Raw genomic sequence first — 15,860 nt, forward strand, 5'->3', positions numbered from 1 at the left:
CTCCTTCACTCCTCCCCTCCTTCCATTCCTTCCCTCCTCCCCTCCTTCATTCCTCCCCTTTCACTCCTTCCCTCCTCCCGTTCCTCCCCTCCTTCACTCCTCCCTTCCTTCACTCCTCCCCTCCTTCATTCCTCCCCTCCTTCCTTCCTTCTATTCCTCCCCTCCTTCCATTGCTCTCCCTTCTCTCTCTTGAGATGGACTCTCCCCACGTCTCCTAGGCTGGGTTTCAGAGAATACAGAAAATGCAGGAAGGGTCTGGGGGCATGATTAAAGGGCAGATGGGTACCCCAAGCTGTACCTGGCATCCAGGGAGCGTGCCAATATGTGAAGGCAGTTGACCACAGCTGGGGCATCCGTCCCTGGGAGGAGAATGAGGAAGGGGCCTCAAGGCCAGAGCCCACTTTTGTTCATCCCAAGCCTTTCCTCTCTGACTCTGCCTCCTGGCTAGATTCATTCTACCCCACACCTACCCCACCCTGGCTTTCTCGGTCCCCTGGGTATCCCCCACCCCAGCCCTGGCTGCCCTCCTTCCTTTCTCCCTCTTTTCTTCCTTCTAGCCCTGACCCCTCAGGGCTGTCCCTGTGTGGGACAGAGGCATGCATGGTCACAGACCCCATCCTCAGGATGACCCAGTCTAGGATCTATCCCCAGGATAGCCCGGTCTAGGTTCAGATGAAAAAAAAAAAAACCATAAGAAAGAGGGTGACCCTGGTCCACTCTCTTCCAGGTGGAGCTGGCAGTAAAGGAAGCAAGAGGAACCTGGCAGAAAGGCTCAGAGCAGGGGCACTTACCAAAGAGAGAGACTCGGTGGCGGACAAGGGCAGCGAGTTTACAGAAGAGGCTAGAGAGAGAGAAAGGGACAGAAGGACAAGGGAACAAGGAGTGAGGAGGCCAAAAGGATAAAAGTAGTAACATGATAAGAGGAAAAAAAGAGCCAAAAGGACAGGGCAGGGAAAGAACACAGAGGTGGGATGGCAGGCAGAGTAAGCAAGCTTGAAAGTCACAGGTGAGGGCTGCAGGGGTGGCTTAGTCAGTCTTAGAGTGAGTGGTGGCCTTAGAGTTCCCAGTGAGGGACTTGGGATGTGACTCTGGTGGAGCCCCTGCTTAGAATCCCCCAGTGAGGGGCTGGGGTGTGGCTCAGTGGTAGAGCCCCTGCCTAGAATACCCCAGTGAGGCGCTGGGGGCGTGGCTCAGTGATACAGTGCTTACACTTTACAGCATATGTAAAGTTCAATTGAAGCATTGAAAGAAGGAAAAGAAAAGTCAGAGCAGTAACTGTCCAGTAGAGGTGATGGATATGAAGCTGCCTTTGTCAGAAGGACCAGTCTGTGCCACTTATACCCTGGGAGTCTCTTTAGTCCCATGGAAACTGGGGCAGATAGTCACTCCAGAACATCCCAAGGCGGAAACACCCATCAGAGCCAGGAGGAGTCAGGCTCAGGAATAAGAGGTCAGGATGATAACGCCGTAAGGTCAGAGGTCCCGGGCAGCCCACCTGGTGATCATTTCCTTCTCCTTATTGGAGGCGTGGCCACCACTGCCCAGCACTTTGGCTGGTGTGGACAGGAAGTAGAGACAGTGGTTGGTGAAGTACTGGTTGATCAGAGGAAGCAGAATCTGGACAGGGAAGGAAGTGGGTGGGGCTGGGTGAGGAGGGCAGGACTGTGGCACCCCACGGCCCCTCCGGGTTATGAGCCCACCCCTCACCTTAGCAAAGAATTTAATCTCCTGCTCGTGGGGGGACTTCTCCACCCGTCCACTGCTGACCACAGCCTCTGTGGGGAAGGGAAGGCAGGGGCCATTGTGAGCTTAAGCTGAGGAAGCCAGCATGTTCTGGTAGGAAGGGACTGGGGGACAGAGTCAGGAAATCATGACGCGCCTGTAATCCCAGCACTCGGGAGGCAGAGACAGGTGGATCTCTGTGAGTTCGAGGACAGCCAGGGCTACACAGAGAAACGCTGTCTCGAAAGAACAAAGCAAAACAAAACAAACTCTCCCTCTCTCTTTCACGCCTGCCCTGGCCATGTCAAGCCAGAGGCAGGCGCTCTGGCCAGGGGGCTGGGTCCCTGTGTAGACCCCTCCTACGACTCTATCTCTGCGCAAAGGACAAGCTCCCCTCTCCCACCTACTTGCACAATCCAGCCCTCCGCACCCCATTTCCTAGCACTGTCCCTTCAACCACTCCCCAGCCTGAGGCAAGGTGGGTGAGGGTTTTGCAAGCCCTTGGTGGGGACCCCCTCCAGATGTCCATACACCCCCCCTTGACCCCTTTGTGTCACAGTGTCATCAGCATCTCCCTCCAATACCCTATTTAGATGGCTCTCCACTCCCGCCCCCTTCCCTGGCTCTCGATGTCCCCTTCCCCCAACACTGGGCACTGCCTGGCACACTTGGTTTAGTTATGTGGAATCCTAACCGACCCTAAACTCAGGATGTGGCTGGAGAATGGTCTTTGTCCCGCTCCTGCCACCCCAGCCAGCAGGGCCTGAGCGTCTATTGAGGGGAGACATGGGTGAGCCGGTGCCCTAGGCCAATCTTTGCTGATGACGAGGAAAGGGAGGACATTCTTCCTACCCAGGTGGGCGATGAACTCCTGGGAAATGTCCATCCAGCGCAGCAGCTGCTGCAGGAAGCCGAAGGCAAATCGCTTCTCGATGGAAGATGTGTCTAATTCCATGTCCTTAAGGCCCCTGCACGGAGAGGTGGAGAGAGGTCAGCTCAGACGTAGGCCTCGCCCTGTTTTACACACCGCTCTGGCCGGCCGCGCACACTGCGCACACTGCCCACACTGCCCACACTGCCCACACTGCCCACTAGCAGCAGGCCCTTCCTCCACCGGCCTCTTCCTCCTCTCCGAGTCTTGCTTCGTCCACGCCCCTCCCACTTGGCCTCATCTTCGTAGCCTTGTTTCTGCTCAGAGCCCACGCTAAAGGCCTTTGGCGTCTATTATGGCCGTGATGTCACTCTTCAGGCTGCGCCCCCAGGAGGTCCCCCGGGTGGCTTCCTATGGCCCCGCCTCCGCCCCAAGCTCCGCCCCTAAGTCGCCTTCCTTCGAGCCCAGCCTGCAGAGTACCACGTGCCTGGTGACTGCATAGCCGTTCATCTGCAGAAACTTGAGCAACTCTTGGGCCTTCTCTCGGTCCCGTGCCTTCTCCTTGGCCGTGAGTGTGTCGTAGGGGACCAGCAGAGGATGGGACCCACCCCCTGGGGACGGCAAAGATTAGAAATCAGGGACCGGGGAAGGCCCGGGCCGCTCTCACTGCGGTTCCTGTGGTTGAGTCGCCTGCGTAACCAAAAAGGTGCTGAGGATGAGGACATTCTTCTCTGACGCTGGACACACACACACACACACACACACACACACACACACACACACCCGGCAACGGAGCAGAGCCTGTAGGCTCCCACCCGGCCCGTGACTGGGGGCCTGGGGCCTGAAAAGGAGGGAGAGGGGGCCAGTGGTGCGAGGGGTGGGCGCCTCACCCTTGGCCTCCAGCTCTTGCTTCTTCTTCCGTCCCCACGTGTTGTGGTAATTTTCTGCCAGTTGTTCGGCCATGGCCTGGAAGGGGAGACAGAGAGTCAAGGCCTGGATTCAGACGGCCCTGGGCTTCCTACCAAGAGGGTCCGCGGACTCACCTGCAGCTCCCGGGACAACGTGACCCCGCTGAGGTCTGGGGGCTGGGGACTGTAGCCTTCTCGAGGGTCATAAGTCTGAGAGCAACAGAGACGGAGAGATGTTTAATGGACTCAGAGAGAGAGAGAGAGAGAGACAGAGACGGAGAGATGTTTAATGGACTCGTGAAGAGCTCTGACCTTCCTCCAGACCCTTCCCCGAGCCCACCCCTTAAGGCCCTGTCTCTAAGCCAGCCTCCTCTTTGGTTCTGCAGACCAGCAGCTGCTCTGCCTTGCCTCTCCCTCTGACCCTTCCTCCCCTCCACCAGGCCTCACTGCAGTCCCCCCCATCCAGCCCGCCCCTTTTCCTAACTCCTCTACCACTTGGGTTCACCCCTCTCCACCCCACGCCATCTGACCCACCCTTCCCAGCCCCTCCCCTTACTCAGACCTTCACTGCCTCCTCGCAGGCTCACCTGGGCAGTTTGAGATATCTTCCTTGTTTTTTTCTTTTCTGTCTTTTCCTCCTCACCTTCCCTGGCCTTCTCTACCGTCCACTCCCAGGCAATCATGGCCTTCAAGGACTCCTTGATGGGCCAGCGGTAAATCTCTTTGTCCTGGGGTAGAGGAGTAAGCAGAATGGGTGGAATGGGGCCGGAAGGAAAGCTTGGTTCAGCTTCCCTGGTCTCCACAGGCTCAAGCAGAGAAGACCCACCAGGGCCCAGGAAGTAGGAAGTGGGGCAGTCAGGATTGGCACCCAGGACTCTAACCAGCTCTGTAAACAAGTGACACCCATTCTACAAGAGCCTCGGAGAAGTCTCGCTATCAAGGACTCTTTCTTTACTTTTCTTTTTTTCTTTTTTTTTTAATTTCTTTTGGTTTTTCGGGACAGGGTTTCTCTGTACAGCTCTGGCTGTCCTGGAATTTGCTCTGTAGACCAGGCTGGCCAAGAACTCATAGAGATCCGCCTGCCTCTGCCTCCCAAGAGCAGCTTCAAGAACTCTCTCTAAGAGGAGGATGTAAGGGTCCTGGGTTCCTCGTGGGAAGCAGCTGGTCTTGAGAGAAGGCGAAATCTATGACTTTTGACTTGTCAAAGTTGCCAACCCATGAAGCTGTCCCGCTCCTCCCCAGACCCCCAGATTCTGGAGTTTCCTTCCGAGCTCTGCCATCAGGCCCTCAGGTGTGCTCACCTTCTCTGAAAAGGTCTTGTAAGGTCTCAGCATGGGGTGGGTCTTCAGCTCTTCATCAATGTTCTCGCCATAGGACCAGTTGTTCTGAATCTAGGGGTGGGAGCAAGATGACAGGCAGAAGGCCTCAGGGGCTATGAGGTGGGGCGCGCTGTGGGGACGGAGGGCTCTCGGGGACAGTAAGGGTCTCAGACAGCCTGAGGGGTCTCAGGAAGATGCCAGGCTCGGGGAGAGCAGGGCAGACAGTCGGGGACCCCAGCGCCCACCTTGTCGAACGCCCACCTTGTCGAACGCCCACTTCTCATGGGTGTACTCCGCAAACTTGTTAATGAAGGAGTCCAGCTTCTCCGGGATGATGACACTGTTGGGGGACACAGGGTGGCGGCCCGGTGAGGCCGTCCTCCTGCTCGCCGAGGCTGTCCCCCCACCCTCGGGAACCTTCCTTCTCGCAGCCCCTCAGCCCACCGGTGGCCACCGCCCAGGTCTCACTTGAGGGTCTCCACAGGCCGGGGATCAAAGTTGCCCTCGGCGTCCACCGTGGCCTTCTTCTCCGTCTTGGACGAGTACGAGGCGTCCACGTAGTCGGGGGGCAGCGCCCCCGCGATGGCACACAGACAAGGCATGGCGATGCGGTAGAGCTCCTGGTCGTATTTCTGGGGGCGCACGGATAAAGGGGAGGGTCATGTGGGCTTCCAGCGGACCCCGGTTCCCTGCCTCTCGGAACCCACAAACCTGCGCTCACCCTCCCCGCAGCCCCGGCCCCATTTTCTTCTGCTGTTTCTTCGACAGGTCAGGTAGCCCGGGCTGTCCTTACACTTGACACAATCCAGGAGTGACTGAGGCCCTAATTCCCCTGCCTCCACCTCCCACTGGACACAGGTGTGGGCCACCAGCCAGGGAGGGCTGTCCTCCCAGATCTTGAACCCCAAGCCCTCCGCGCAGGCTCCTGAGAAGCCACGGGTGCCCAGACCTTGTGTGCCAGGGAGTCAAAGATGCCCCAGAAGAGCTTGCGTGTGAGGTGGAGCTCCTCCTCGGAGGTGACCCCGAAGTTGGCCCAGCCGGTGGGCAGGCAGTAGTATTTCCAGCAGCGCTCGTAGTGGTTGGTGAGGAGCTGAGAGCCAGAGACACAAGAGGAGGCGTGAGCAGAGCGGCAACAAGCGACCCGGGAGGCGGAGGAGGCAGCGCTCGCCAAGGAGATGCTGATGAGGGAGGGTGGCATCTTTAGAAGCCGTCCTTGGACGGCTACTCTGCAGCGCTGGTGCCTCAGGGAGAGCCAGGCTGGGCGCGCAGCCACGCCTGGGCTGCCTGCCGCTTCTCCAGAAACAGGCAGGCCGGCAGTCTCCGGGCGGCGTGCGCGCTAGCGGATGAACTGTGCCTATGCCGATTAGCGTGCCAAACAGAAACAGCAGCGCCCCGGGCAGATACGTGGTAGTCAGAGCCCCCCCCCCCCACCCAGGATGCAATTTGGAGTTGGGGCTAATTTAGGCGTCTTATGCAAGCCGGCCCGAGTTGGGGGTACTCTGCAAACTGGCATGCAAACGATAAAGTAGGAGAGACGGTAGGCAGACACCCAGAATAGCTGTGCTACTGTTCATCCACATGGACTCGCTCCTTCCCGGCCTGGAAGGCTGGTGGTCTGGACACCGAGTAAAATGCTAACGAGGGAAGGCAGCGCACCCAAGAACATGCATGCTAACCGGGGCGGGGCTGGCTCACTTAGGCAAATTAAGAGGAAATTAGGGGACGCTGGCAGCGCCAGGGCCGCAGGGCGCGCGTCCTAGGAAATCCTCCCGTGGGCCGGCTGTGGGGCGTGGCTAGCGAGCCCTCCCCCCCCCCCCCCCCGCTCCTCGACGGCCGCGCGGGAGGAGGACGGGCCCGCCGGGGGCCGCCCTTACCTTGAGGGGCATCTTGGCGAACTCATTGAGGATGGGCACGTCGAACACCAGGCGCCGGAGCAGGTGCTGCAGCATGGACGGGCGGATGTACCTGGGGAGGGCAGGCCCGGCCGGGCAGGGTTCTCACGCGCGTCCCCGCCTCCCCCGGCGCCCCGCCCCGGCCGCCCCGCCCCCACCTGCACAGCGCCATGAGGCAGTCCTCGATGACGTCCCGCTGCGCCTTGGTGAGCGAGCGGCCCCGGGACAGGCGGTACACGGTGTGCAGCATGGAGTCCACCATGATGGCGCGGTGCTCGGTGCCCGCGAAGAGCGGCGCGCACTTGGTGATGAGCGGCAGCACCGCCAGGCACAGGTAGCGGTTCAGCGCCAGCGCCATCTCCGTGGTGCTGAACGTCGCCTGGGGGACGGGAGTGGGGGTGGGGGCTCAGCTCCGCGGCCCCCGGGCTCCCAACACTCCTTCTCCTAAGTCTCCCTCCTCCAGATCTGTGCCCACACCTTATCAGCTAGGTCAGAAGAGCTCGCTCTCTCTCTCTCTCACACACACACATCCGGTCTCACGTAGCCCAGGCTGGCACATGATCTCGTGGCCTGGCATTGCTTATCCTCCTGCCTCTACTCCCCAAGTACTGGGGTTACAGGCCTGCCCAGCTTTTTGTTGTAGCTTCAGTTTTTTTGGTTTTGGGGCAGGGTCTCATTATGCAGTCCTGGCTGACCTGTAGCTTGCCGTGTAGACCAGGCTGGCCTCCAACTCACGGTGAGCAGCCTGCCTGTGCCTCCTGAGTGCTGGGATCAAGGGCGGGCGTCCCCACGCTTAGCTTAGCCTCCTTCTCTGAGGGAAGGTGTGACGGGAGGTGGCGACCTCGCTTCCCTCTGGCCTCTGTGTCCCCCGCGCTGACCGAGGGGTGCACCCAGCCACCGCCCTCAGCTGGAGGTGTGGGCGACTCCCGCCCACCCTCTGGCAACACTCATTTTCACAGGCTTTGTTTTCTACCACAAAGGCGAAGCCTGGGTCAGGACGGGCCTGCGCGGAGGCGCGCGGCTGGCGAGCGAGCGGCTGCTCACCGTGTCCAGCGAGGCGGCCGCCCTCATGTCGGGGAGGAACCCCACGTCGAGCACATGCAGCAGGAAGTCCTGGTTCTCGATGCCGTACACGCGGTCCAGGAAGAGCACCATGGACGCCTTGTGGTCGGGCACGAAGGAGGCGGACATCTTTGGCTGCACCAGAGCGCCATCTGCAGGACGGAGGCGGGCGGTGGGCCTGGGCTTCCCCCTGGCTTGCTCCCTCCCCGGGCACGCAGCCTCCTCTACCTTTGCCCAGGGTAGGGATCTGCAGGGGGAGGCTGATGATGCCCACCAGGTCGTCCAGGGGCACGAGGGACCGAAGGATGGCGCGGATCCTCAGGGCCTCACCCTTGCCGGCTTGGATGAGCTGGAGATGACAGACGGGGGGGGGGGAGGGGAGGGGTGCACGCGTCATCAGTCAACCGTGCCACTGGGGGCTGGCTCTAGTGCCGCCATCCCTGACACACTGATGGTAGAGCGAGCCGCCTCTGTGGAGATGCGGCGCCTGCATGGGTGTGCACGTGGGAATGGGGGGGGGGCACACGTGTGCACACTTTTTCGGTGCCCCCACGTGAAGGCCGAGGCTGATGTCGGAGTCTTCCTCTATGGCTCTGCCTTGCTGGTTGAGACTGGCCTCTCGCTGGGCCGCAGCCTGGCCACTGACTGGCTGGCCAGCTAGCTCTGGGCTGCTGCACTGCGTTTAGAGACAGGCTCTCTCTGTCGTATAGCCCTGGCTGTCCTGGGACTCGCAGAGGTCCCTGCCTCTACCGCTTGGGTGTTGGGATGAAAGGCGTGCACCCCCCGAGCCGTCAGAGCACAGCGTCTCTCCTTTCCCTGGTGGAAATCAAACGGTCAGGCCTGCTGGCCGGTGCCTTCACGCACCGAGCTGGTGGCCTTTGTTTGCTTTTTTGAGGCAAGTTCTCACATAGCCCAGGCTGGCTCCAACTTGCTGTGTAGCCAAAGAGGACACTGAACTTCTGATCCTGTTTTACCTTCCGAGTTCTGGGATTCCAAGCCCGTGCCACCACACACGGCTGGGGCTGGGTTCGGAACTCGGGCTGTCCTCAACGCCCCAGTGATGCCCTCTCCACAGGGTCATGGGTGTGTGCGGCAGGGTGCGGAGTGGCCCCGAAGGACCCCCCTGTCTGCAGCCTCCCCGCCCCCACCTGGAGTCGTCTGGCTCTTCATCCTTGTCTACGGGACCTGACCCTGCGGGTGTGTTGGTCACGGGCCTGTGCCCGGCATTCCTGGGCCCCGGTCCCGCCCGCCGCGAGCTCTCGGGACGTGCCCGCTGCCTGAACGCTGAGGCTGAAGGCGGCCGCGCCACCCAGGGCCTCCCCGGCCGACCCCCCGGGCTCACGTGCATCTCGGGCGCGCAGCGGCCCAGCAGGTCGATCAGGGCGGCGTAGAAGGACATGATGGCGTGCCCCAGGTGCACCCGGTTTTCCTCGGGGGGCTCCTCGCCGAAGCTGTGGAGGAGAAGGTGACGGTGGGCCCCCCCCCCCCCGGGGCGCGGACGGCGGCCGCCGAGCGGGGAGGGGCCGGGACTCACTGCTCACGGCGCCGGTCCCTGCGGACGCCCGGGCCGTCGCGCGCCGGGTCCTCCGAGATGCGGATGGCCTCCTCGATGGCGGCCAGCAGCCCCGAGCCCCCCTCACCCCGCAGGGCGGGCCCGAAGCACTCGGGCTTGCGGATCAGCAGCCGGACCACCACGTTGGCGTTCTCCTCCACGCTCTCACCTGCCGAGAGTTCGAGAGCTCGTGGCGGGACCCCACGCAGCCCCGGGACCCGGCACACCCAGGGCAGTGTCAGGGCCCTGTCAACCCTCGGGCCCACCTAAGGGGACCCCGCCCAGAGGAGGCCTTCGGCTCAGGGTGTGGACGTCACCAGAAGGCTGGAGCCCTGCCCCCGCCCCTCCCCCCTCACCGTTGACGAAGACGGCGAATCGCAGGAAGTCCAGGTAGCGCTCCCCCCCGCAGGGGTTCCAGCCGATGTCGGGGTACCCTTTGGCCAGGAGCATGGGGCAGCTCTGCAGGCCACACCCTGCCAGGTATGACACCACCTGCCGTGCGGAGAGGGAGCTCAGCCCGCGGCCGCGCTCCTTTCCAGTCAGTCACCTCCCCTGAAGCCCCTCAGCCCCTCGCACTGCAGCAGCCCCAGCAAGCTGGCCCGCCTCATCCGCCTCCTCTCCGCCCGTGCTGTCCCCTTCCTGGGCATCCTTATCCTAATCCGCCCCACGAACAGGGGTCAGGCCATCCTGCCCCTGCCCAGCACTGGCTCTGTCCCCCTTGGGATACAATCCAGCATCCGGGCAGCGGCCCACAGGTCACAGGACTCCTCTCACGGTGGCTCTCAGGCTGGACAAGGCACTGCCCCTCCCCTGGGTCTAGCTGGCTGCCCCGGTCATTCTGAGCTTTAGTCAAACCTCTCTCTCTCCCTTTCTTTTTTAATTTTTCAAGACAGAGTTTCACTGTGTGGCCTCGACTGTCCTGGACTCGCTTTGTAGACCAGGCTGGCCTCGATCTCACGAGATCTGCCTCTGCCTCCCTGAGTGCTGGGAACACAGGTGTGTGCCACGGCGACCAGCTTCAAATGTCACCTTCTCAGTGGGGCTTCCTTTAACCAGTCTTTCCTTTTCTTCCCTGAAACAAGATCTCTCCGTGCAGCCATGAGGAACTCACTATGTAGACCAGGCTGGCTTCAAACTCACAAGACCTGCTTGCCCCTGCCTCAGAGTGCTGGGATTAAAGGAGTACACTGGCAGCCCTGGCTTTGAACGCTTTTAAAGAGGAGCCCATCGAAGCTCCACAGAAGTCCTGCTTACACTCGGGCAGACTATGTGACAGGGGTCAGAAGACGCCGTCTCTTTCCCGGGCAAGGAATACTCGCTGACTCTAGTTACTCAACTCCACCCCCCCCCCCGTAGCCTCTCACTCAGGCTTGACAAGCACCAAGGCCACGCAGCGGGGAGTGGGGTCCAGCGGGCAGTGGGGTCCAGTGGGCAGTGGGGCCCAGCGGGGCAGTGTGGTCCAGCGGGCAGTGTGGCCCCCTATCCCAGCCCCTCTTGCACAGAGTGGAGGTGCCCCTGGCTGATTGTCAGCCCCCTTCTGCCTGGGCCCCGGGATGCCCGGCATCGCTCTGCACAGGGTGCTGGGGGCCAGCATGTGCCCACAGGCCTGGCCAGGCCTCCTCCCACCGCACCTTTTCCAAGTCTTGCTCTTGTAACGCCAAGGCCAGCTCGTTGTTGTCGATGACAGATGCGGCTGCCACATCCAGCGGCGTGGAGCCCTGCATGCCTGTGGGGACAGAGGGGTCAGGGTGGACGTCTCGGCAGACCGCTGCCTTCCCATAGGCAGATCCTTAAGGGCTGGGGTGATGGGTGGCTGAGTCAGGGCCTTGGGCCCCTCCTGATAGAGCAGAAAGCCTTAGCCACTGAGCCGTCTCTCCAGCCCCCCCCCCCCCCCGCTCTTGATGGTGCCACCTCCTCTGGGCAGCCCTTCCTGACTGCCCCTTTCCCAGCAGGGGCTGAGGCCTCAGCTGGTCTGCGCTTTCGAACCCGCCTCTCAGGACTCTGTGTCCGGCTGCTCAGTGAGCTGGGGGTGGAGGCCGTCTGAGCCTCTGCGTCCCAGGTTTGGGTTCTGTTTGTTTTGGAGACAGGGTCTCCTGTAGCCCAGGCTGGGCCCGAACTCCGCAGCTGAGGGTAATCCGGGCCCCGGGGCCGCTCACCCAGGCCGATGCCGCTGTTCTCCAGCAGGTAGCTCAGGTGGTCGAACATGGAGCGCTGGTTCTGCCGGCTGATGCGGCAGAAGTAGCAGAGGAAGCGGCAGCAGCTCGTCACCATCTTGGGGAAGCGGATCTCCTGCGGGGAGCGGGCGGGAGGGCCAATGGTGAGGGCCAGCGGTGAGCGCCCGCCCCGAGGGCCTTTGCCCAGCCCCCGAGCCCTCCAGGCCCTGCACCTTTGACTCGCCGCCCCCGAGGACGTTCACCATGACCTCCATGACCGTCTCATGCATGCCGAGCGCGCGCATCAGGTTGGGGTGCTGGTAGAAGACTTTGTTATTCATGATGTTCCTGTGAACAGCGAAGGGGAGGTTAGGAGGTTAGCGCCGCCTGGGGGGGCGCATCCGGGAGACCCACGGTCGCCATGGTGATGACAGAGCTCTCAGTGCCTCAGGACTTAACATGTGTTAAGACAGCTCTTACGTTGTATTTTCGTATGTGTGTGTAAGTGTGCACCTCTGTGAGGTCGTGTGTACCGCGTGCGTGCAGGAACTAGAGTTACAGGCAGCTGTGGGCTGCTGGTGTGGGAGCTGGGAATTGAACCCCGGTCCTCTGGAAGAGCAGCACGCCCTTTTAGCCACTGAGCCATCGCCCCAGCCCCTGTATAGTTTTTTAAAGAAACTACTCTTCATTTATTCACGAATTTATTTGCACGCATGAGGGGTGGGTACACACATCCCACAGACAATTGGCCAGAGTTGGTTGTCTCGTTCTACCCTCTGGGCCCTGAGGCTCGAACTCAGGTCCTCAGGCTTGGCAGCAAGTCCCTTACCTGCTGAGTGCAGGTATTACCTCACTGGCGCAGTTATTAATATGTATTGTTATTCTGAGACAGGGTCTCAGTGCGTATCCCACGCTGGTCTACAACCTCCTGTATAGCCCAAGATGGGCTGGAACTCAACATCCTCCTGCCTCAGCTTCCTGAGTGCTATTATGACAGGCCCCAGACATTGAGCTAGCAAGACCCCAAGCGCTACCCTGTCCCTGTCAGCAGGTCCTGGAAGCCCCGTGGGCTCTCTGCTCTCTGCGAGGTAGGCAACGTCATTCCTTTGTCCCAGCAGAGGGCTTTAAGCTCAGAAACAGCAGGTTGCCGGGAGTGACCAGGGCTTCCCGGAGACTGGGCAGCGCCCCGGGAAGGACAGAGGGCTCCCGGCGGCAAGCCAGCTCCGGGGAGGCGCTCACCCGATGCTCTGGATCATGAGGTTCTCCTCCTGCGGGCCCATCTGCACGATCAGCAGGGAGCGGATCTGGCCCAGGCACTCCAGCAGGCTCATGGTGTCCTCCACGGAGGACGGCGAGATGGTGTAGGCCCGGGGCAGGGCGCGCAGCAGCTCGCCCAGCCCGTCGTACTGCCGGTGCAAGAGGCTAAACATGGCTCGGACCAGCTCCGGGCTCTGCACGAAGTCCTCCTGGGCCCAGCGCACCACCGTGTGGGACACCAGCTCCTGCAGGGACTCTGGGGAAAGGCGAGGGCGCTGGGCTGCACCTCTGAGGCAGAGGGGCCCGTCCCTGTCACCAGCTGCCCTGCCTCCCCCTGCCACATGGGCCTGGACTCAGGGACATTTTCTACTCAATCAATTTCTCCCTCCTTCCCTGCCTCTCTCTCCCTCCTTCCCTCCCTCTCTCTCCCTCCTTCCTCCCTCTCTCCTTCCCTCCCTCCCTCCCCTCTTCCCTCCTTCTGCAGCCAGCTGTACATGAGTGTGCAGGCATGCTCTCTCTCTCTCTGTAACAAAAACGGGCAGGCGGCCGTGGCTCACATTTTGAATCTCAGCACTCAGGAGGCAGAGGCAGGAGGATTTCTGTGAGCTTGGTGCCACCCTAGTTTATATAGCAAGTCCCAAGTCTACATAATGAAATGTCCTCTCAAAACAAACAAACAACCCCCAAACGATTTCTGTGTGGCTGTGCGCACCTCCTCGAGGTCATGTGTATGGAGTGTGTGCTTCCGTGAGGTCATTTATGTGTACCGTGCGCACCTCCTGGAGGTCACGTGACCCGAGTGTGCAGGAACGGGGTTGCAGCGGCTGGGAGCCTGCACACGAAGCCCCCTCGGACAGGCCGTCTGGGGTGTGGCTAGCACAGCTCGCGCTGAGGCACCCAACACTGAGCTCACGTTCCTAACACACGTGGTCACCTCACTGCATGAACTAGCACCACGAGGAACAGGAAGCCACCTCGGTGCTGGAGCTGCCGCCATCCCAGGCGAGATGGCCGGTGGGTGACAATGCCACCCGGCCAGCTACGCCTGGACAGCAAGACCCCGTCTCCAACAAACACCACCTTCCCCGCAACTCCTGCTCCCTGTGAGCTCGGGTCTCAGACAGAGCTGCCCGCCCGGCCGCCCCTGGTATCCCTGGTCCTCACGAGGTTTGGGCTCCTCCTGCGCCGGCTCCTCCTCAGGCTTCTCCTCTTTCTTCTTCACCAGCCGCACCTTCTCCAACAGGCTCATCAGGCGGCTGCCCAGGCTCGTCTCCTCCTCTGGCTCCTCCTCCTCTCCCTCCAGCTGGATCCCTGGAGATGGTCAGGAAGGTACAGGGTGTCACTCACTCACTCATCCATCTGTCCGTCCTTCCATCGGCCCATCCGTCCTTCCATCTGTCCATCCATCCGTCCATCCATCCACCTGTCCATTCTTCCATCCATCCATCCATCCATCCACCTGTCCGTCCGTCCATCCATCATCCATCCATCCATCCATCCACCTGTCCATTCTTCCATCCATCCATCCATCCATCCATCCGTCTGTCCATCCATTCATCCATTTATTTTTCATCCATCTTTCTTTAAAATCCTTATTACTTTGTGTGTGTGTGTGTGTGTGCGCGCGCGCGCGCGCATGCCAAAACATACACGAGACCAGTGGACAACTTTCAGGAGCAATCGGTTCTCTTCTCTGACAGTGCGGGGCCTGGGGCTTGAGCTCAGCTTGCCGAGTTTGGTGGCAGCCTTTTTACCGGCTGCCACCCCTTGATGACCATACATCCATGAATCTGTCAATCAGTCTGCACACCCTCCAACCACCCGCCCAGAGCCAGCTCTTCACAGGTGCATCCCCCGGATATCCACTTAGGTACCCTCCTGACCGTCATCTGTCTGGTCGGCAGCACATCCAGCCGTTCCCTCAACCGACCATTACACGGCACCAATACATGGAGTTTTTATTTGTCAAGGGTCTCACCACGTAGCCCTGGCTGTCCCAGAACTCACTACGTAGACCAGGCTGGCCTCGAACTCAGAGATGTTCTGCCTCCCTGTGTGCACCACTACGGCCGGTTTAAAGATGTATTTATTTTTATTGGACTCTTGAGAATGTTTTGCCTGCATGTATGTCTGATCACCGTGTGTCTGCACGAAATGGCCAGAAAAACTAGCCGGATGTTCTGAAACCAGTTACAGATGGTGCGAGCTGCCATGTGTGTGTGTGTGTGTGTGTGTGTGTGTGTGTGTGTGCTGGGAATCGAGCTCACGCCCTCTAGAAGATGAGCCAGTGCTCTTAACTGATGAGCCATCTCTCCAGCCCCTACAGGGGTGTTTAAGATCAGGGAGTCTTCAACATCGGGAGAGATGGCGGCAGCGAGCCTTGGGGCGGGCTCTCCGACCGCCTCTGCTTACCACAGTGGGCCAGCAGGTCCTGGTGAAAGTTAAGCAGGTCCTCTCGGATCTCTTCAGGGAGCGGGCACTCTTCCTCATCCTCGCCATTTTTGAATTGCAGCAGCATGTTGATCTGCAGAAAGATTAAACACCTGAGTAAAGGACTTCGACCTCAGGTCAGGGTCAGAGGTCACGGCGCTAACTGTAGGTCTCTCTCTGAGATTACGAGGCCAAATGTGAGTCAGCAAAGAATGCTTGGGGGACCAGAGGCGGAGGCTGGGGAAAGGGTGCGCTCAGTCTTGGTAGCTTGGCTTAGCTCATGAGGGTGAGAAGCCGATACGGGAGTTCAGGGTCAAGCAGCAGCGGCCTCAGCTGGGAGTGAGCAGAGCCGAGGCCAAGGCTGGGGCTGGTGGTGTGGGCAGAGCCGAGGCTGGTGGTGTGGGCAGAGTCCAGGCTGGGGCTGGGGCTGGGGCTGTGGGTGTGGGCAGAGCCCAGGCTGGGGCTGGGGCTGGGGGTGTAAACAGAGCCCAGGCTGGGGCTGGGGGTGTGAGCAGAGCCCAGGCTGGGGCTGGGGCTGTGGGTGTGGGCAGAGCCCAGGCTGGGGCTGGGGCTGGGGGTGTAAACAGAGCCCAGGCTGGGGCTGGGGGTGTGAGCAGAGCCCAGGCTGGGGCTGAGGCTGGGGGTGTGAGCAGAGCCCAGGCTGGGGCTGGGGCTGAGGCTGGGGATGTGAGCA

At 60.8% G+C, this 15,860-nt stretch overlaps 1 protein-coding gene across 1 annotated transcript in view; it reads right to left on the reverse strand.

The window, feature by feature from the left end:
• Positions 1-15,860, reverse strand: part of Ryr1 (ryanodine receptor 1) — a 109,492-nt gene that overhangs the window by 52,056 nt on the left and 41,576 nt on the right. Inside the window, exons 37-62 of the mRNA XM_055594688.1 lie at positions 15,149-15,260; positions 13,901-14,047; positions 12,719-12,992; positions 11,713-11,827; positions 11,483-11,615; positions 10,958-11,052; positions 9,683-9,818; positions 9,309-9,495; positions 9,117-9,225; positions 8,003-8,123; positions 7,757-7,926; positions 6,871-7,091; positions 6,695-6,785; positions 5,770-5,910; positions 5,289-5,452; positions 5,082-5,160; positions 4,803-4,892; positions 4,089-4,229; positions 3,637-3,711; positions 3,484-3,559; positions 3,081-3,204; positions 2,575-2,690; positions 1,708-1,775; positions 1,496-1,617; positions 792-841; positions 299-359 (exon numbers count right to left, since the gene is read on the reverse strand). Coding sequence (XP_055450663.1) covers positions 299-359; positions 792-841; positions 1,496-1,617; positions 1,708-1,775; positions 2,575-2,690; positions 3,081-3,204; positions 3,484-3,559; positions 3,637-3,711; positions 4,089-4,229; positions 4,803-4,892; positions 5,082-5,160; positions 5,289-5,452; positions 5,770-5,910; positions 6,695-6,785; positions 6,871-7,091; positions 7,757-7,926; positions 8,003-8,123; positions 9,117-9,225; positions 9,309-9,495; positions 9,683-9,818; positions 10,958-11,052; positions 11,483-11,615; positions 11,713-11,827; positions 12,719-12,992; positions 13,901-14,047; positions 15,149-15,260 — 3,218 coding nt within the window. The remainder of the gene's footprint in view (positions 1-298; positions 360-791; positions 842-1,495; positions 1,618-1,707; positions 1,776-2,574; positions 2,691-3,080; positions 3,205-3,483; positions 3,560-3,636; positions 3,712-4,088; positions 4,230-4,802; positions 4,893-5,081; positions 5,161-5,288; positions 5,453-5,769; positions 5,911-6,694; positions 6,786-6,870; positions 7,092-7,756; positions 7,927-8,002; positions 8,124-9,116; positions 9,226-9,308; positions 9,496-9,682; positions 9,819-10,957; positions 11,053-11,482; positions 11,616-11,712; positions 11,828-12,718; positions 12,993-13,900; positions 14,048-15,148; positions 15,261-15,860) is intronic.

The sequence above is a fragment of the Psammomys obesus genome, unplaced genomic scaffold, assembly GCF_907164565.1.
Source record: "Psammomys obesus unplaced genomic scaffold, mPsaObe1.curated_primary_1811, whole genome shotgun sequence".
Lineage (NCBI taxonomy): Eukaryota > Metazoa > Chordata > Mammalia > Rodentia > Muridae > Psammomys > Psammomys obesus.